The sequence below is a fragment of the Phyllostomus discolor genome, chromosome 5 (genome assembly GCF_004126475.2).
Source record: "Phyllostomus discolor isolate MPI-MPIP mPhyDis1 chromosome 5, mPhyDis1.pri.v3, whole genome shotgun sequence".
Classification (NCBI taxonomy): Eukaryota; Metazoa; Chordata; class Mammalia; order Chiroptera; family Phyllostomidae; genus Phyllostomus; species Phyllostomus discolor.
In genome coordinates, this window is record NC_040907.2 from 102,859,834 (window position 1) to 102,875,128 (window position 15,295).

The following is a 15,295-nucleotide window of genomic DNA, read 5'->3' on the forward strand; positions in this document are numbered from 1 at the left end:
CTATATATTTTTTCTGTTTTATTTAAGGTCCTATTACTCCACAAGGAACTGGAGTGTTGGCAATACAGTTTGTCAGTGGTATAACGGTAAATATCTTGGATGTTTTATTTTACATATTGTGTTTGAATTATATCTTGAACATGGAATATGTACATGAAACTAAGTTGAAAATTACTTATTTTTAGTGTGTAGAGTAAATTTCTCTTTGTTTTTAATTTTTCTACTTTTTAAATACGTTGCAGAGTGGAGAAGAGGGAATAGAAGAATTATAATGGTACTGATGACATTTTATATTTTTACGCACTTTTGGGACTTATTTTTTTAAAAATACTGAAGCAGTGGTTACCATGTGCTAAATACTATACGAGGTTCAGGGAATATATCAGATACTAGCTAGATATAAGACCACTTCCCTGTAATTTTTCTTTTAAGATTTTATTTGTTTATTTTTAGAGGGGGAATGAGGGAGAAAGAGAGGGAGAGAAACATCAATGTGTGTTTCCCTCTCTTGTGTCCCCCCCACTGGGGACCCAGCCCACAACCCAGGCATGTGCCCCAACTGGGAATCAACCAGCAACCCCTGCTTTGTAAGCCAGCACTCAGTCCACTGAGCCACGCCAGCCAGGGCAAGACCACCTTCCTGTAATGTTGGTTTAGCAAAGTATGTTCACACAGTCTTCATTTGATCAATCAGAGCAGGTTTTATTGGCACCATTTAACAGAAAAGAAAACAGAATAATGAACAGATGGAACCCAACCTGAAGGTCCAAAGTTTACTTTCTTAAACATTGTAACCAAATTTTCATATTTCTTTACTTTTCAAGTATAACGTTGTTGTGAAATTATGTTACTATGAAATCATACTCAGAAAAATACTGAAGACATCATCATTAATTTATGTGTGTTTTATAGTTTCAGATAGCTTTTGTTAAAATATTGTTTTGCATGTTCAGGTATTCTTATTTTTCCTTAGCTGGTTGTTAATGAAATACACTTTGTTAATTTATTATATTACAAAGAATTGTCATTTTTCTTTTGCTGATACTATTCCTGAATTCAAATTTTGGGGGTTTCCTTTTAGCCTGATTTCCGGATTGCTGCCACAGGAATTGTTCTTGATCTGGATAAATCCATAAAAATTGTGAAAAAATTAAAGCTAACGGGTTTTCCATATAAAATTTTCAAAAATACTTCATTCATTAAGGTCTGTATATCTGTATATTTACATACATATAAATGTAGATACAGGGTGGACAAAAGTAGGTTTATAGTTGTGAATATGCAAAACAGTTTATTCTTTTATTGTAATTTATTAACTACTGAATTTATTTGTATTGTGACTGTATTATTTGTATGAGAAACCTATTTTACCCACCCCTGTATTGTTAAAGGAGGAATGAAATGCTTCTGAAATATAGGTCTGATGTTTCAGGACAGGATTTTAAATCTTTTATAAACTTGATCTGTGATGTTTTTAGTTTACTTGTTTCTGTTGGTCTCTGTGTTACTTAAATATTCTCAGAAATCTTAGGGTGAAGTAAAATAGAGGCATTTAGTAAATGAGACTATTAACTTATTACTACTTCCATGTGATACTGTCATAGAGTATTGAAATGTGTAATCATTCACTGGGCTTTGTTTCCTACCTTTTTGATTTGCCTTGAAAGAAGAGAAAAATCATAAGTTTGTCGAACAGATCAGTAGAAAGTTAGACAAAGCAGTTTTCAAAAGACTTCTTGGCAAGTGTAGACAGAAATGGACACTTACACAATATAATATAGGAGGGTAGTTTGAGTGACCTTTATTGAAAATTTCAGTAGAAGGGGTGTTCCCATTAACACAGAGTTAAGGTGGTATTAAAATGTTCTTTTATGTAGCATTTATCTAGCTTTTTATTATTTTCTGATTGTGCGCACCTTAAGTAATGCTAAATGAGCTACAGTCCAGCCCTGTGAGATTATAGCAAAGGCTGTCTAGTCCAGTTCAGTCCAATAAATACCTTAGGATCTTGTGTTCAACATTATTAGTGATGAGCATGTTAATGAGCCCACAATAAAGTCTTAATTAATATTATTTAGGGGAAGATAAAATAGAGTTGTATTCTTGACCCATTAATTCCTGACTTTTATAGGGAAAATACATTTTATTATTATTTTTATCACCCTTCAGTGTGTTGTTTTATGTTTTATACCCGAGGATGTATTTATGAACTAAAAAGTATCTGATTTTGTGTGTATTTTTTTATATATATATCTATATATATATATATACTGTAGGGAATGTTTAATTCTGCCTTAGAAGTGGCCAAATTTGAAGGTGCTGTGGTTCGAACGGTCAGTGGAATAAGGGGACAGATCAAGAAAGCACTCCGAGCTCCAGAAGGAGCTTTCCGGGCCAGCTTTGAAGATAAGTTGCTGATGAGTGGTAAATATCTTTTGTGGTATATTCATGATAGCATGTTATTATGTGCTGTTGATTTCTAGCTAGTTTGGATTAGAGGTCGTAGTTTAGGTTTTTAGAAAGCTGGAATGATCTTGAGGTCTCCCCAGTTTGGAGCATCTGGCGCAGTGTGCCAAGTCACACTGTATCTGGAGCCATGCAGTCCACATTCAATAAAAGTTTTATGATATTCAAGGGTAGTTCACATGGTAAAATCTGTCTTCAAATACTAGCTGGAGAAGTTTGGGGTGAACATTTTGTTCTTTTGTTTGACAGATTAATATAAATCTTCTGAAAATGTTAAATTTCTCTTTCCAGATATTGTCTTCATGAGAAGTTGGTATCCTGTCTCCATTCCGGCCTTCTATAACCCAGTAACATCTTTGCTGAAACCAGTTGGTGAAAAAGATACCTGGTCAGGAATGCGGACAACTGGTCAACTCCGGCTCACCCATCATGTCAGACTAAAGCCCAACAAGGACTCTCTGTATAAGGTACCATCACTCATGTGCTCTGTAGATGGCTCATCCAGATACTTTGTGTGTAATATTTTCTGTGATTTGATTTTTTAAGTAGAAAGTCTGTCATTAAATTTGAATGAACATATTATATATTCATAGACTATTATAGAAGAACATAGGAAAGGAGTAATGGTAGTTTTCTGTGGTTTGGAAAAGAGACTTCATTGTCTATTCTCTTGGTCTGTTTTTTTCATCATATACATTTATTTTAAAAACAATGTGCTAATTCTTATTCAAGCAGTGTAGGCTTTGGGGAAAGTTTTAATAAACATTTTTATTAAAGTGTAACATACATACAGAAAAGTACACAAATCAGAAGCGTACAAGTCATTGAACTTTAACACGACCATATTGCCACCACCTGGATGACGCAGTAGAATTACTAGCACAACAGAAGCCCCCAATGTGACCTCTCCCAGTCACTAACCTTCTTCTCAACTCCTGATATATAAATTAATTTAGCCTTTTTTTTTGAGTTATATAAAATACAGCACATATTTTGCCTGGCTTCTTTTGATAGTATTATGAAATTCATTCATGTTCTTGTATATAGCAGATACTCAGTTGTTATTGTTGAGTAGAATTCTGTTATATGAAGAAGTTAATTTATCGATGGACTTCAATTCCAATACTTGTCCATTATAAATGCTGCCCTGAACATATATGTAACTTATTGGGTGTGCGTGGGCACATATTTCTGTTGCATAGATCCCCAAGAGTGGAAGTGCCGGGTTACAGAGTAGGCATTTGTTAAACTTCAGTGTATGATGCCTGTAGTATTTTAGAGTCACACCAGGTTAGTTAGACTCCCACTAACCGCTTATCGGAGTTCTGGTTTTTCCATATTCTTGCCAGTAGTTGACCTCATCAGTATTTTTTTCTTTTAAGTTCTCAAGTGCCTTTCTAGCTTCTATTTTCATTTAGATTTTGGTGTCAGAACTTTCATTATTTCTTCACAGGTTAACAATATATTTGAAAATAGTTGTTTGTTTTAATGCAGGACATTTAATTGTTTTGTAATAAGATGGTAGTTCAGGATAGTAGCCTGCCATTCTGCTTGAGACAAAAGTTTCCCTTGCATTACTTTTTCTATAAAATAGTTAATTTTGAATCATGTTACATGAGTGTCACTTAAAATACACTACACTTCAGGACATGGTACCTCTTGTCCAGTCTGAAGTGCTTAATTACTATTCTTGAGAAGGTGATTTCTATGATTTCTTTCATTCTAAGGCATTTTAGTTTTCTAAAACAGAATATTGAATATTATTGTAGATGATGTTTTCAATAATTAATTTAGGGGCATAGCAGAAATATTCTTAGTTGATGTTGACCTTGGTAAAGGCCTGGGGCAAAAGTCTCTACTTGTTAATGAGTTCTGAGGCATCCCAATTTAAGCATAGAATTTAGATTACTTTAAAAATTGAATGTAGAGAGCGCCTTGCCTTCATTTGTTGTTAAATAAATCTCAATATTCTCAGCTGGTTTTCTATTAGAAACAGAATAAAGTTAAACTTCTCAATGAGAATCAAGGATGGAGACACTGGTTCTGATTAGGGGAAGAACTATGTCCTTAAATCAAGAGAGGTTGACAGTCAAGATGAACAGCCAGATTATTCTTGTTAGGTTAGAAAAAAAAATACCTCAGTGCCCTAAAGATAAGGACAGAATTTTCCATTACAAGACATTTTGGATGTATTCAGCTGTTTCATTGAGATTCCCATAGTTCATCCTGTAGAAATGAGGACAGTTGAATTCTTGAATGAATTGTAAATATGTTTTATATATTTCTCTGTTTTGCCTAGAGCTGTGCTTGTCTGTTGAGGCAATCCATATTTGATAGATTATTAAATCCTTGCTTCTGATGGTCAGCATATTCTGGTGTTACTGATCTGGTGGAAAGTTAATCCATTGAGAAGATTTTATGAAAGTTTTAAATGCACACAGATCATAATTTAAATATGTTACAGTCTTTTTTTTTTTTTTTTTTTCAGCTGATTGTGAGACAGAAGAAACATTTTAATTCACTGTACATCCCAAAAGCCTTGCAGAAGGCCCTGCCCTTTAAGACCAAGCCTAAGACCCAGGCAAAAGCAGGCAAGACGCCTAGGGACAGGCTGAGACCCGCGGTCGTTCGGGAGCCTCATGAAAGGAAGGTAATGTCAATAATGGCTTCCTGCGTGCTGCATTTAGATGTGAAAATAATGCTGTCAGTAGCACATTTGGCATTTCTACTGTCTTCTCATTTTTCATCAGGAAAGGATAAGGGCCAGACTTATTCAAGGCATTTAAAATTGGCAGTTAGAGGAAAGGCTAGAGTCTTTTCTCTTTTGTTTAGCCATACCCTGCCTTATGCATTTTAATGGGAAATAACAGGCACACAGCTTATAAATCACTCTGTCTTAATTGGTTGTAAATAGTATCCAAAGGTAGTTTTGTGGTGAAGACCATTATTAAAGTATTTTGCTAAGTAAATAGACTCCAACTTATACCTTTGTTCACATTATAACTTCCTAGTTCAGGATAAATTTTCACTTGGTTAACATTCATTTGCATCATGAGTTAATTCTAGTTTTGATAGCCGAAGTGTATAGGTCCCATTAAACTTCGAAGGAAGGCATGCTGTCACTGCTGAAGCAGTCTGATGTTCACTGAGTTTTGTCCTTGTCAGATCCTGGCTCTGCTGGATGCACTAAGTACAGTGCACGGCCACAAGTTGAAGAAGGCCAAGGAGCAACAGCATCTGCACAACAAAGAACACTTCATACTGAAGCAGAAGGAGCAAGAAGAGAAGCTGAAGCGACAGAAGGATCTCAGGAAGAAGCTCTTTCGAATTCAGGGTCAAAAAGAAAGAAGAAATCAGAAGTCTAGTCTGAAGGGGCCTGAGGAGCAAATGAAGTGAGCTCCAGACAGATAGGCTATCATTTGGGTCAGCACTGGAGCCCCAGAAAGATCTCTTTGTTGAATTTATCACCCAGACTGTGCCTTGGAGAAGAGAAATGGAAATCTACTGATAGGATACCTGTTTATTCTCAACATCTAGGTTATGTCAAGATTTAAGGCAATGTAATTTATGGTTTTGTAGATTCTCTTACATTTATCTGTCTCGGTTTATTTTTGTGTATGTGTGTGAGCACTATAAAAGAATGATTAAAATATTTTCCCCTTAATTTTGGCTTAGTAGTTTTCATTAGGGCTGAATGCTTGATGATTGTGGATAAATACTTATTCTACCCTTCATGGTGAGTCTTCCAGAAAGGGGAGAGATGTTAACTTGAAACCTCAGCTTGAAAGAAAAATTTTAGAGAAGGATGTATGTACAGTGCACAGCCAAGTTTCCTATAGGATACATATTGTACAATAATGCAGCAACTTAACTGCAGATGGGAGAAGCCAGCTTCTTCCATAAGCCAGACTTAAAAAGACTTGCAAAAATGTAAAACAGCGCTACTTTCCTACAGATTGTTTTTGCCTTGGAAAATATTTTTCACAAGAACATGGTATTTATGTTACCATAAAGTAGCCCTTTTTTGGTTCTTTTAAAACTAATTATTAATTGTTTTTTAGCTCTGATTTCTTATATAGTAAAAGTTGATTGCTATGATCCACATGGAGAAAAACTTTTAGGACCTCAGTCATTTGCAAGAGTTTGAAAATCTTAAGGTCCGAATGTTTGGGAACCATTACCCTGAACTACACCCTGCTTACCACCATGCACCTTGAACCTAACTATTGGTGTCAGGTACCTCATATGTGTGCAATAAACGGGTGAGTTAATTAAATACCTGCTATATCACTGACTGTGCTTCAATCTTTCCTTACCTGTGAAGATTCTGTGGTTTGGCACCAAGTGCATAGGAAAACAGGAGCTGTTACTACTACCAAGCTTTCCAACTCCTCCCTGTGACATTCTGAGTGTACCTCATCAGCCCTACATCCCAGGTTGGCTTGCCAGTCCCTGGGTTGAAGGAAAGACATCAGTGTGATAATATGTTTTAAAAACTATAAGTTTTGGCAAACTTAATAACATAAAACCTAAGTAGAAAAGTTGCTATCTAAGTAGAGCTATTTCATCATATTCTTAAATTTCATTTCTCTCGAGGAATCCTGACTGAAGAGAGGGAAGAGAAAACTGGCTCCAGTATACATAGCTGGCTTGACTCAAGGAGATAGCCACCTTACCACACTGCCTTCTGCTGAGGGGACAGCCAGAAAGAACCTCTGCCGCACGGCCTGTGCGATTAGGTTTTCTATCCACCTAACAGAGGTAGAGTGCTAGCACATTAACAAAAGGGAAAAAAAACAGGTGAAATGAATTTTAATATTTTTATTTTTTAAACATATCTAAATATTGCAACACATAATATAAAAACCATTAGTGAGGTATTTGACATTCCTGTTTTTTGTCAACTCTTTGAATTTGGTGTGTATTTTACAGTGCCTCTCAATTTAGATGCTACATTCTGTGGAGGATAATTGATTTATATTTAGATTTTATTTGCAATTGAAAAGTAAAATTTACATTAACCCTAGCTATTTCAAATATAACTGAAACCAGTACCAGTTTTTGAATTGAAATAGAAACTAATTAAAATTAAACAAAATTAAATCTTCAGTTCCTTAGCAGCAGTTGCACATTGCAATTGCTTGATGGCCTGTGTGGCCAGTTGTTATGTTGAGGACAGAGTGGCTGTAGACATAGTATAGGTCAGAGAAGGCTTCCTTAAAGGAAGTAAGTGACCTTTGACCCGTGATCTGAAGAAGCAGTTTAACTTGGCAAAAGGTGGGATTTGGGGAGGGGAAGATAATGTAGTATGTCAGGCAGCAGGAATGTCTGTGCTAAGGTCCTGTGGATAGAGCCAGGATAGGGACACAGCATTGCAGGCAGCTGGAGAAGGAAATGAAAAGGCAGGTAGAAAGACGGGCTATGAAGCTAAATTAAGGTGCTATTGTTATCCCAAGATACTGGGAATCCCTTAGCAGACACTTAGCTGGGACAACATGGTGAGCTTTGCATTTTTGAAAAATTCCCTTTCTCTACTGCTGGGTAGAGAGCAGTTTGGAGGGAGTCTAGGCATAAGTCCTAGAAGGAGGCTGACATAGGAGTGCTGGAAGGTGGTGCAGAGAGGCAGAAGTGGAGAATGCTAGGGTTTTAGCCAGTAACTTTGAAAGTATGAGTATATTGGATATAGGGGTTGTAAGAAGCCAGGGATTTTCAGGGAGGACCCCAGGACTTCCAGGTGTTTAACCTGAACTGGGGGTCTAAGCTAGCTGAGATGTAGGGTAGAATGATAAGCTCATTTTTTAGAGCATGTACCTATTGTGATGGCCATATAGAGACATCAGTGGAGCTAGAAATACCATTTAAAGCTCAGGTTCATGTACTATCTGGGATTACAATACACTTTCTGACAGACATCAGTCCCTACCTGGAAGTGGGTGAAATCATCTAAGGGGTCAAGTTCGAATACAGTGGTTCTCAGTCCAGCATTCTTTCCATTAGCTTGATATCTTCACATAAAAAATTCAAGCCCTGTGTGTAGACTAGTGCCCAAGAAGCCCATGTGATCCTCCTGAGGTTCATCTAAATAGCACTGCACAGAAGCCAGACATGTAAGTGATACCAACAGAGATGAAAGCCTGTCTTTCCAATGTCTTAGACTACTTAATAACCACACAGTTGACTATCCCAGTGTTGAGGTGCATTGAGGGTCTGGTTAGGGGACTCTAGGCTGTGCCACTCTAGGATGTGACTATGGCCAAGTTCCTGAGTAGCTCTGAGTTTCAAGTTTCAGGTCCGTAAGATGGAAATAATAAACCAGTCTTACAGGTTGTAAGGATTTAATGAGACTACATGCAAAGTTATAGTACAGAACAGATTTAAAAATTTTTTAATTCTTGTATCATTTTAAAGAGGTATATAGGTCTATGAATTTTAACATGTATATAGATTCAAGTAACCACCACCACAATTGAGATATTAAATAATCCCATCTCTAAAGCACTCCCTCATTCTACATAGCCAAACCATCTGCCACCTCCAATCCCTGCTAATCACTGATGTGTTTTTTTATCATAACAGCTTTGTCATTTTGAAATGTCGCATAAGTGGAAATATAGAGCATGTAGTCCTTTTTTTAAAGTATATTTTATTGATTACAGTTGACCCAATTTTTTTCTCCCTTTTATTCCCCTCTGCTCTGCACCCCTGCACCCTCCAGCATCCCCACCCACTTTAGTCCATGTCTGTGAGTCGTCCATGCAAATTCTTTGGCTTCTCCATTTCCTATACTATTCTTAACCTCCCCCCATTTTATGCCTACCATTATGCTTCTTATTACCTGTACCCTTCCCCACCCATTTTCCCCCTCACCTTCCCCACTGATAACCTTCCATGTTATCTCCATTTCTGAGATTCTGTTCCTATTCTAGTTGTTTGCTTAGTTTTTTTTTTTTTTTAGGTTCAGTTGTTCATAGTTATGTTTGTTGTCTTTTTACTGTTCAGCCTGTTTATAGTTTTTGATTTTCTTCTATTTCTTAGATAAATCTCTTTAACATTTCATATGATAAGGGTTTGGTATTGAGGAACTCCTTTAACTTGACCTTATCTGAGAAGGACTTTATCTGCCCTTCCATTCTAAATGAAAGCATTGCTGGATAGAGTAACCTTGGGTGTAGGTCCTTGTGTTTCATGACTTGGAATACTTCTTTCCATCCTCTTCTTGCCTGTAAACTTTCCTTTGAGAAATCAGCTGATAGCCTTATGGGCACTCTTTTGTAGGAAACTGTCTCCTTTTCTCTTACTGCTTTTAAGATTCTTCCCTTCTCTTTAATCTTGGGTAATGTAAATATGATGTGCCTTGGTGTGTTCTTCCATGGGTTCTTCCACAGGTCCAATCTTTGCCAGGTTAGGGATGTTCTTCATTATTTTTTCTAATAAGTTTTCAATTTCTTGCTCTTCCTCTTCTGTTTCTGGCACCCCTGTGATTTGGATGTTGGAATGTTTAAAGTTGTCCAAGAAGTTCCTAAGCCTCTCTTCATTTTTTAAAAATTTTTGTTTCTTCATTCTGTTCTGGTTAAATGTTTCTTTCTTCCTTCTGCTCCAAACTGTTGATTTAGTCCTGGTTTCTTCCCTTCACTGTTGGTTTCCTGTATATTTTTTTTTATTTCACTTTGCATAGCCTTCACTTTTTTCTTGATTTTGTGACTATACTCAACCACTTCTGCAAGCATCCTGATTACCAGTGTTTTGAACTCTGCATCTGATAGGTTGTCTGTCTCATCATCACTTAGTTGTTTTTCGGGAGTTTTGATCTGTTCTTTCATTTCAGCTGTGTTTCTTTGTCTTGGCATGCCTGTTACGTTGTAAGGGGTGGAGCCTTAGGTATTTGCCAGGGTGGGGCAGTCTGCATTGCTGCATTGTGGTGCTGTATGTGGGGTAAGGGTCAAAGAGGGAACATTGCCTCTTGCTTGGCTCCCAGCTGGCTTTCAGTCACTTCCCCCACTACCCACAAGCAAATTGGGCCCTCCTGGCACTGATTCCCAGGTGGGTGGGTGGGTTTGTGTACATTCTGGGACCCAGTGGGTCCCTCCAACGAACTCTTCTGTGAGGCTGGGAGTTTCTCCTGCCCCCACAACCCCCACAGATTTTTTACTGTGAGAAGTTTTGATGCTTTCTTTTCCCACGCTGCAACCCTGCGTGGTCTTTCTTGCTACCCATTCGTTCCTTCCAGAGTATCCACACGCAAATGTGGCACTACTAGCCGCAAATGTGGCACTACTAGCCGCTGTCTCACCCTCCTGGTCCTCCAATTGTTACCTTGTTGCAAGTCCTCTGTGCCCTGGCTTCCTGTCTCTGCCCCTCTTACCAGTCTGAATAAATGTTTCTTCTTTAACTCCTTGGTTGTCGGACTTCTGTACAGTTTGATTTTCTGTCAGTTCTGGTTTTTTGTTTTTAAATTTGTTGTTGTCCTTCTTTTTGTTTTGCAAGGAGACAAAGTGTATCTACCTATGCCTCCATCTGTCTAGAAGTCCATTAGAACGTTTTAAATTTCAGACTATCTTATGTGGTTACTTTAGGACTCTACATTTGTAAGGCCATCATGCAGACCTCCCCTGAGTTTATCAGGTTTAATATGTGGCCCCTTTTCATCCACAATCTTAAGTGTATTGTGATAGATTGTTAAATGGTGTTTATTTTGTCTAAGTTGTCAAACTTCGGGGCATAGAATTAGTTTTAGGATTCCCTTACATGCTTTTATTATTTTTGAGACCTGTAGTATCACCTCTTTCATTCTTCATATTGGTAATTTGTATTTTTTCTGCATTTGTTCTTAGTCTTACATGCTTATCAATTTTTAAATTTTTTTTCAAAGAATGAGCTTGATTTTATTGATTTTTCCCAGTGTTTTGGTTTTATTGTTTTCTTCTTTTTATTCTTTTTGTGTTTGTGTCATAATTTTATTCTTTTTCTAATGGATTAAGATTGAAGCTTAGATTAGTAATTTGAGTTTTTCTTTTCTTTTTTCCCCCCTTTTTTTAAGGTTTATTATATTCTCACTATAGAGAAAGAGAAAAGGGTTAAGAGAGAGACAGACAGACATTAATGTGCAAAACATCGATCACTTGCCTCTTTCATGTACCCAGACTGGGGATCTAACCTGCAACCTAGGCATGTGCCCTGCCAGAAGTTGAACCAGCAACCTTTCAGTGTATGATACAACACTCTAGGGTGAGATTTTTCTTTTTTCTAATATAAACGTTTAATGCTGTACATATCCCTGTAATTACTATTTAGCTACAAGTTACAACCAGTCTTCTATTGGTTTTGGTCACAATGTCATTTTCATTTATAAAGCCTTGAAAGTGTTATTTGGATTAGACCCATATATGTGCTGCCTTGTGGTCTGTGTGGGACCTGATCTGTCTCTTAGGTCCATGTTCAAAGATATGTTTTTTTAAATTATGTATTATTGATTATGCTATTACAGTTGTCCTGATTTTTCCCTTTTGTTCACCTCCACCTGGCACCCCCCCACTCCCTCAGGAAAGCCCCCAACTTGTGTTCATGTCCACTGGCCATACATGTAAGTTCTTTGTCTACTCCCTTTCCTATACTGTACTTTACATCACCAGGGCTGTTCTATAACTATTTGTACTTCTTAATCCCCTCACTTCTCACCTGTTCTCCCACATTCCCTATCCCATCTCTTTATCTTTAACCTTTGGTATTTTGATTATGATGTGTCCTGGGGTAGGCCTTTACCATCCATCTTGTTTGGGACTGTGCTTCCTAGACTTGAATGTCTGTTTCCTTTACCATGTCTTTTCATTATTTTTTCAAATAGATTTCCAATTTCTTATTCTTTCTTTTCATCTTCTGGAACCCTATAATGTGAATGTTGGATTGCTTAAAGTTGTTCCACAGGCTGCTTACATTATCCTTGTTTTCTTGGATTCTCCTGTTGTTTTGATGGGTTGTTTTTTGCTTTGTTATATTCCAAATTATTGATTTGATTGTTGGTTTCATCCATTCTACTGTTGTTTCTTTGTAAATTGTTCTTTGTTTCAATTATTGTATCCTTCAGTTCTGACTAGATCTTTTTTATGCTGTTAAGGTCCACACTAAGTTCCTTGAGCATCTTTATAACTGGTGATTTGAATTCTATCTGATAGAATGCTTATCTCCATTTTGTTTAGCTCTTTTTTCTGGAGCTTTGACCTGTTCTTTCATTTGGGCCATGTTTCTTTATCTCCTCATTTTTGCAGCCTCCCTGTGTTTGTTTCTGTGTATTAGGTAGAGCTGCTTTGACTCCGTGTCTTGGTAGTACGGTCTCATGCAGTAGGTGTCCTGTAGGGTCCAGTGGCACAGCCTCCCCTATCACCTAAGCTCAGTACTCCAGGTGTACCCATCTTGTGGACTGAGTACATCTTCCTCTTGTAGTTGAGGTTCTTTGCTGTTGGGAGGTCATTGGGAGGGCCTTATCCAGGCCAGTCGGCTGCAAGGATTGGCTGCAACTACTTACCACCAACCTCCACCCTCTGTGGAGGATCAGCTGTGTACAAACTGGGTAGTGGTACGCCAGTGTGGTCTATAGCTGTCCAGGGGGTGTGCTGGCCCTGGGGTTTCCCTTGTGGTTCAGGTCAGGATCAGCCCCCACCTGTGTTTTGCCCTGGGCCACCCTGCCCAAGGTATAAAGCAATCTGAGATGGCTTAAAAGATTTCCAGGTTAAGCCAAGCTGTGAATCTAGGCTGCTAGTTAGGAGCCTGGGATTCACTGAGGCCCACTGAGGCCAGCTGTTGCTTGTTTGAGAGGATTTAGAAAGTTGTAACACTTGAGCCAAGGTTATTCATTCATATGGAAAAGCAGCTGTGGTGGGCTGCTAGGTTGGGTGGGATGGAGTCTCAGGGGATCGCCAAGGCAAGTCAAACAGTGTTAGCCAGGTTGATGGAATCTTAGATATGGCACTAGTCTGCCAGATCTGTAGGGGGAGGGCCCAGAAAAGGGACAATGGCCTCTGCTCACCTTGATGCCAGGCATGTCAGCCTCCCCCTGCATGCCACTGGTGTTCCTCAAGCTGCTACCCTGGCACTGGGGCCCAGAGGGGGTGAGTCTTTGTAGGTGAGTCTGTATGTGGGTTCTTTAAGAGGAGCTGCTTGGGGCTCCAGAAGTTTCTTCCATTGACTCAATCCCCATTGGTTTTTGCAGCCAGAAGTTGTGGGGACTTACCTTCCTGGCCCTGGAACCCTGGGTTGGGGTCCAGGTGTGGGCCTGGGACTCCTTGCTCCTGAGCTATCCCTCCTGAATTTTTTATCCACCTCATGTAAATGTGGGACCAGCCTGTTTTGCCAACTGTGCCCCTTATACCAATCTGGATGGATGTGGTTTCATTATTTCCATAGTTGTTAAGACTTCCATTCAGCTCCATTCTTGTCAATTCTGAGCGATGATGGTTCTATGTATTTTAGTTGTAATTTTTTTTGTGGTTGTGTGAAGAGGTGAGCCATGTCTGGGTAGGCCACCATCTTGACTGGAAGTCCTCAGGCAATAGCCTACATCATCTGGTATTCCCAGGCAGTGTCCCATTCAAGTACTAACCAGGCCTTACCCTGCTTAGCTTCTGAGAGCAGATGAAATCAGATATGTTCAGGGCGGTGTGGCTGTAGACAAAGATACGCTCTTTAGGGTTGGATTTGTACATGCATTTAGGTCAAGGGGCTGCCCAGAGACTCGTAACATTTGGGGTCAATGTCCTGAAATCCTCCCCCCCCGCTGGCTCTTTTATTTTTCTGATACTTTCCAGTTCCCTGGTGCTCTCCTTTTTAGCCCTCTAGCCAAGAAACAATATCCTTACCAAGACTATGCCAATCCACACCCAGGGCCAAGGCAGTGAAAGAACAGAGAGAGTAAGAAAACAGTGGCCTAAAAAAAAAACAACACCCTACTTGGATCATAGTTCTATCAGAAAAGAGGTACCTGTGGGCTGCAGGGACCTAAGGCATGGAAAAATGGAGTGAAGGAAAAGGTCAAAGCATGAAGGGTGGGAGCTGGGAGAACAATTTCTTACAATCTGTTTCAGAGTTTGGAGACTTTTCTGCTTCCCAGCCTGAATTGAAAGGCTTTCCCGGGCTCTCTGTTTTCACTGATGTCCATCTCCATGGACATCAGGTTAAGGTTGCCTGAGGGTAGTCTGAGATAATGGGGAAGTGAAATGGTAAAACTCCCACTAGCTCCATTTTATTTCAGAATATCTTCTCCTTTCCCAATTCTGCTGTTGTTTGATTTTAAAACACCTCAAGTAGCTTCTCCGTGTGTTCTTTCTAGGTTTTATAGTTGCATTTTGTGGGAGACAGAGTTAAATGTGCTTATTCATTTTCCCCTAAATTGAAATCCCCCCCAGCCTTTTCTTTCTTAAATTTCTATAAGTGAGATCCTGAGGCCATTTTTTAAAGGGCTTTTTATTTTGAAATAATTTAGATTCGCAGGAAGTTTTACCAAAAGAAGGTACAGGGCAAGCTTTCCTCAATGCTAACATCTGGCATAGCTATAATAATATACCAAAATCAGGAAATCACCTTGGGACAATCTACAGAATTTAAATTTCCTGAGGATTCATGTACTCACTTGTGTGTATGTGTATATTGCTCTGTGCAGTATTGTCATTGCATAGTTTTCTATACCTACCACCACAGTCAGGATACAAAGCTACCATAACCACAAAGCTTTCTTATACTACCACTTTATAGCCACACATTCCTCACCACAGCCCTAACCTCTAGCAACTATTAAGTCTGTTTTCCATCTTTGTAAATTGTGTTACTTCACAACTTTATA

General features: G+C 38.6%; 1 protein-coding gene and 1 pseudogene across 4 annotated transcripts in view; one reads left to right on the forward strand and one right to left on the reverse strand.

Moving 5' to 3' along the window:
- Positions 1-6,760, forward strand: part of BMS1 (BMS1 ribosome biogenesis factor) — a 50,912-nt gene extending 44,152 nt beyond the window's left edge. For 3 of the 4 annotated variants that reach the window (XM_036026667.1, XM_036026669.1, XM_028511267.2), the window contains 6 exons: positions 28-86; positions 1,082-1,204; positions 2,277-2,424; positions 2,758-2,933; positions 4,955-5,116; positions 5,632-6,130. In XM_036026667.1, the coding sequence (XP_035882560.1) occupies positions 28-86; positions 1,082-1,204; positions 2,277-2,424; positions 2,758-2,933; positions 4,955-5,116; positions 5,632-5,862 (899 nt within the window). In that variant the 3' untranslated portion in view covers positions 5,863-6,130. Of the gene's footprint in view, positions 1-27; positions 87-1,081; positions 1,205-2,276; positions 2,425-2,757; positions 2,934-4,954; positions 5,117-5,631 lie in introns of all 4 variants that reach the window. The other variant, XM_028511266.2, reaches the window with a different exon arrangement.
- A 7,250-nt stretch (positions 6,761-14,010) lies between these two features.
- LOC114498146 lies at positions 14,011-14,129 on the reverse strand (annotated as a pseudogene).
- Positions 14,130-15,295: the final 1,166 nt, after the last annotated feature.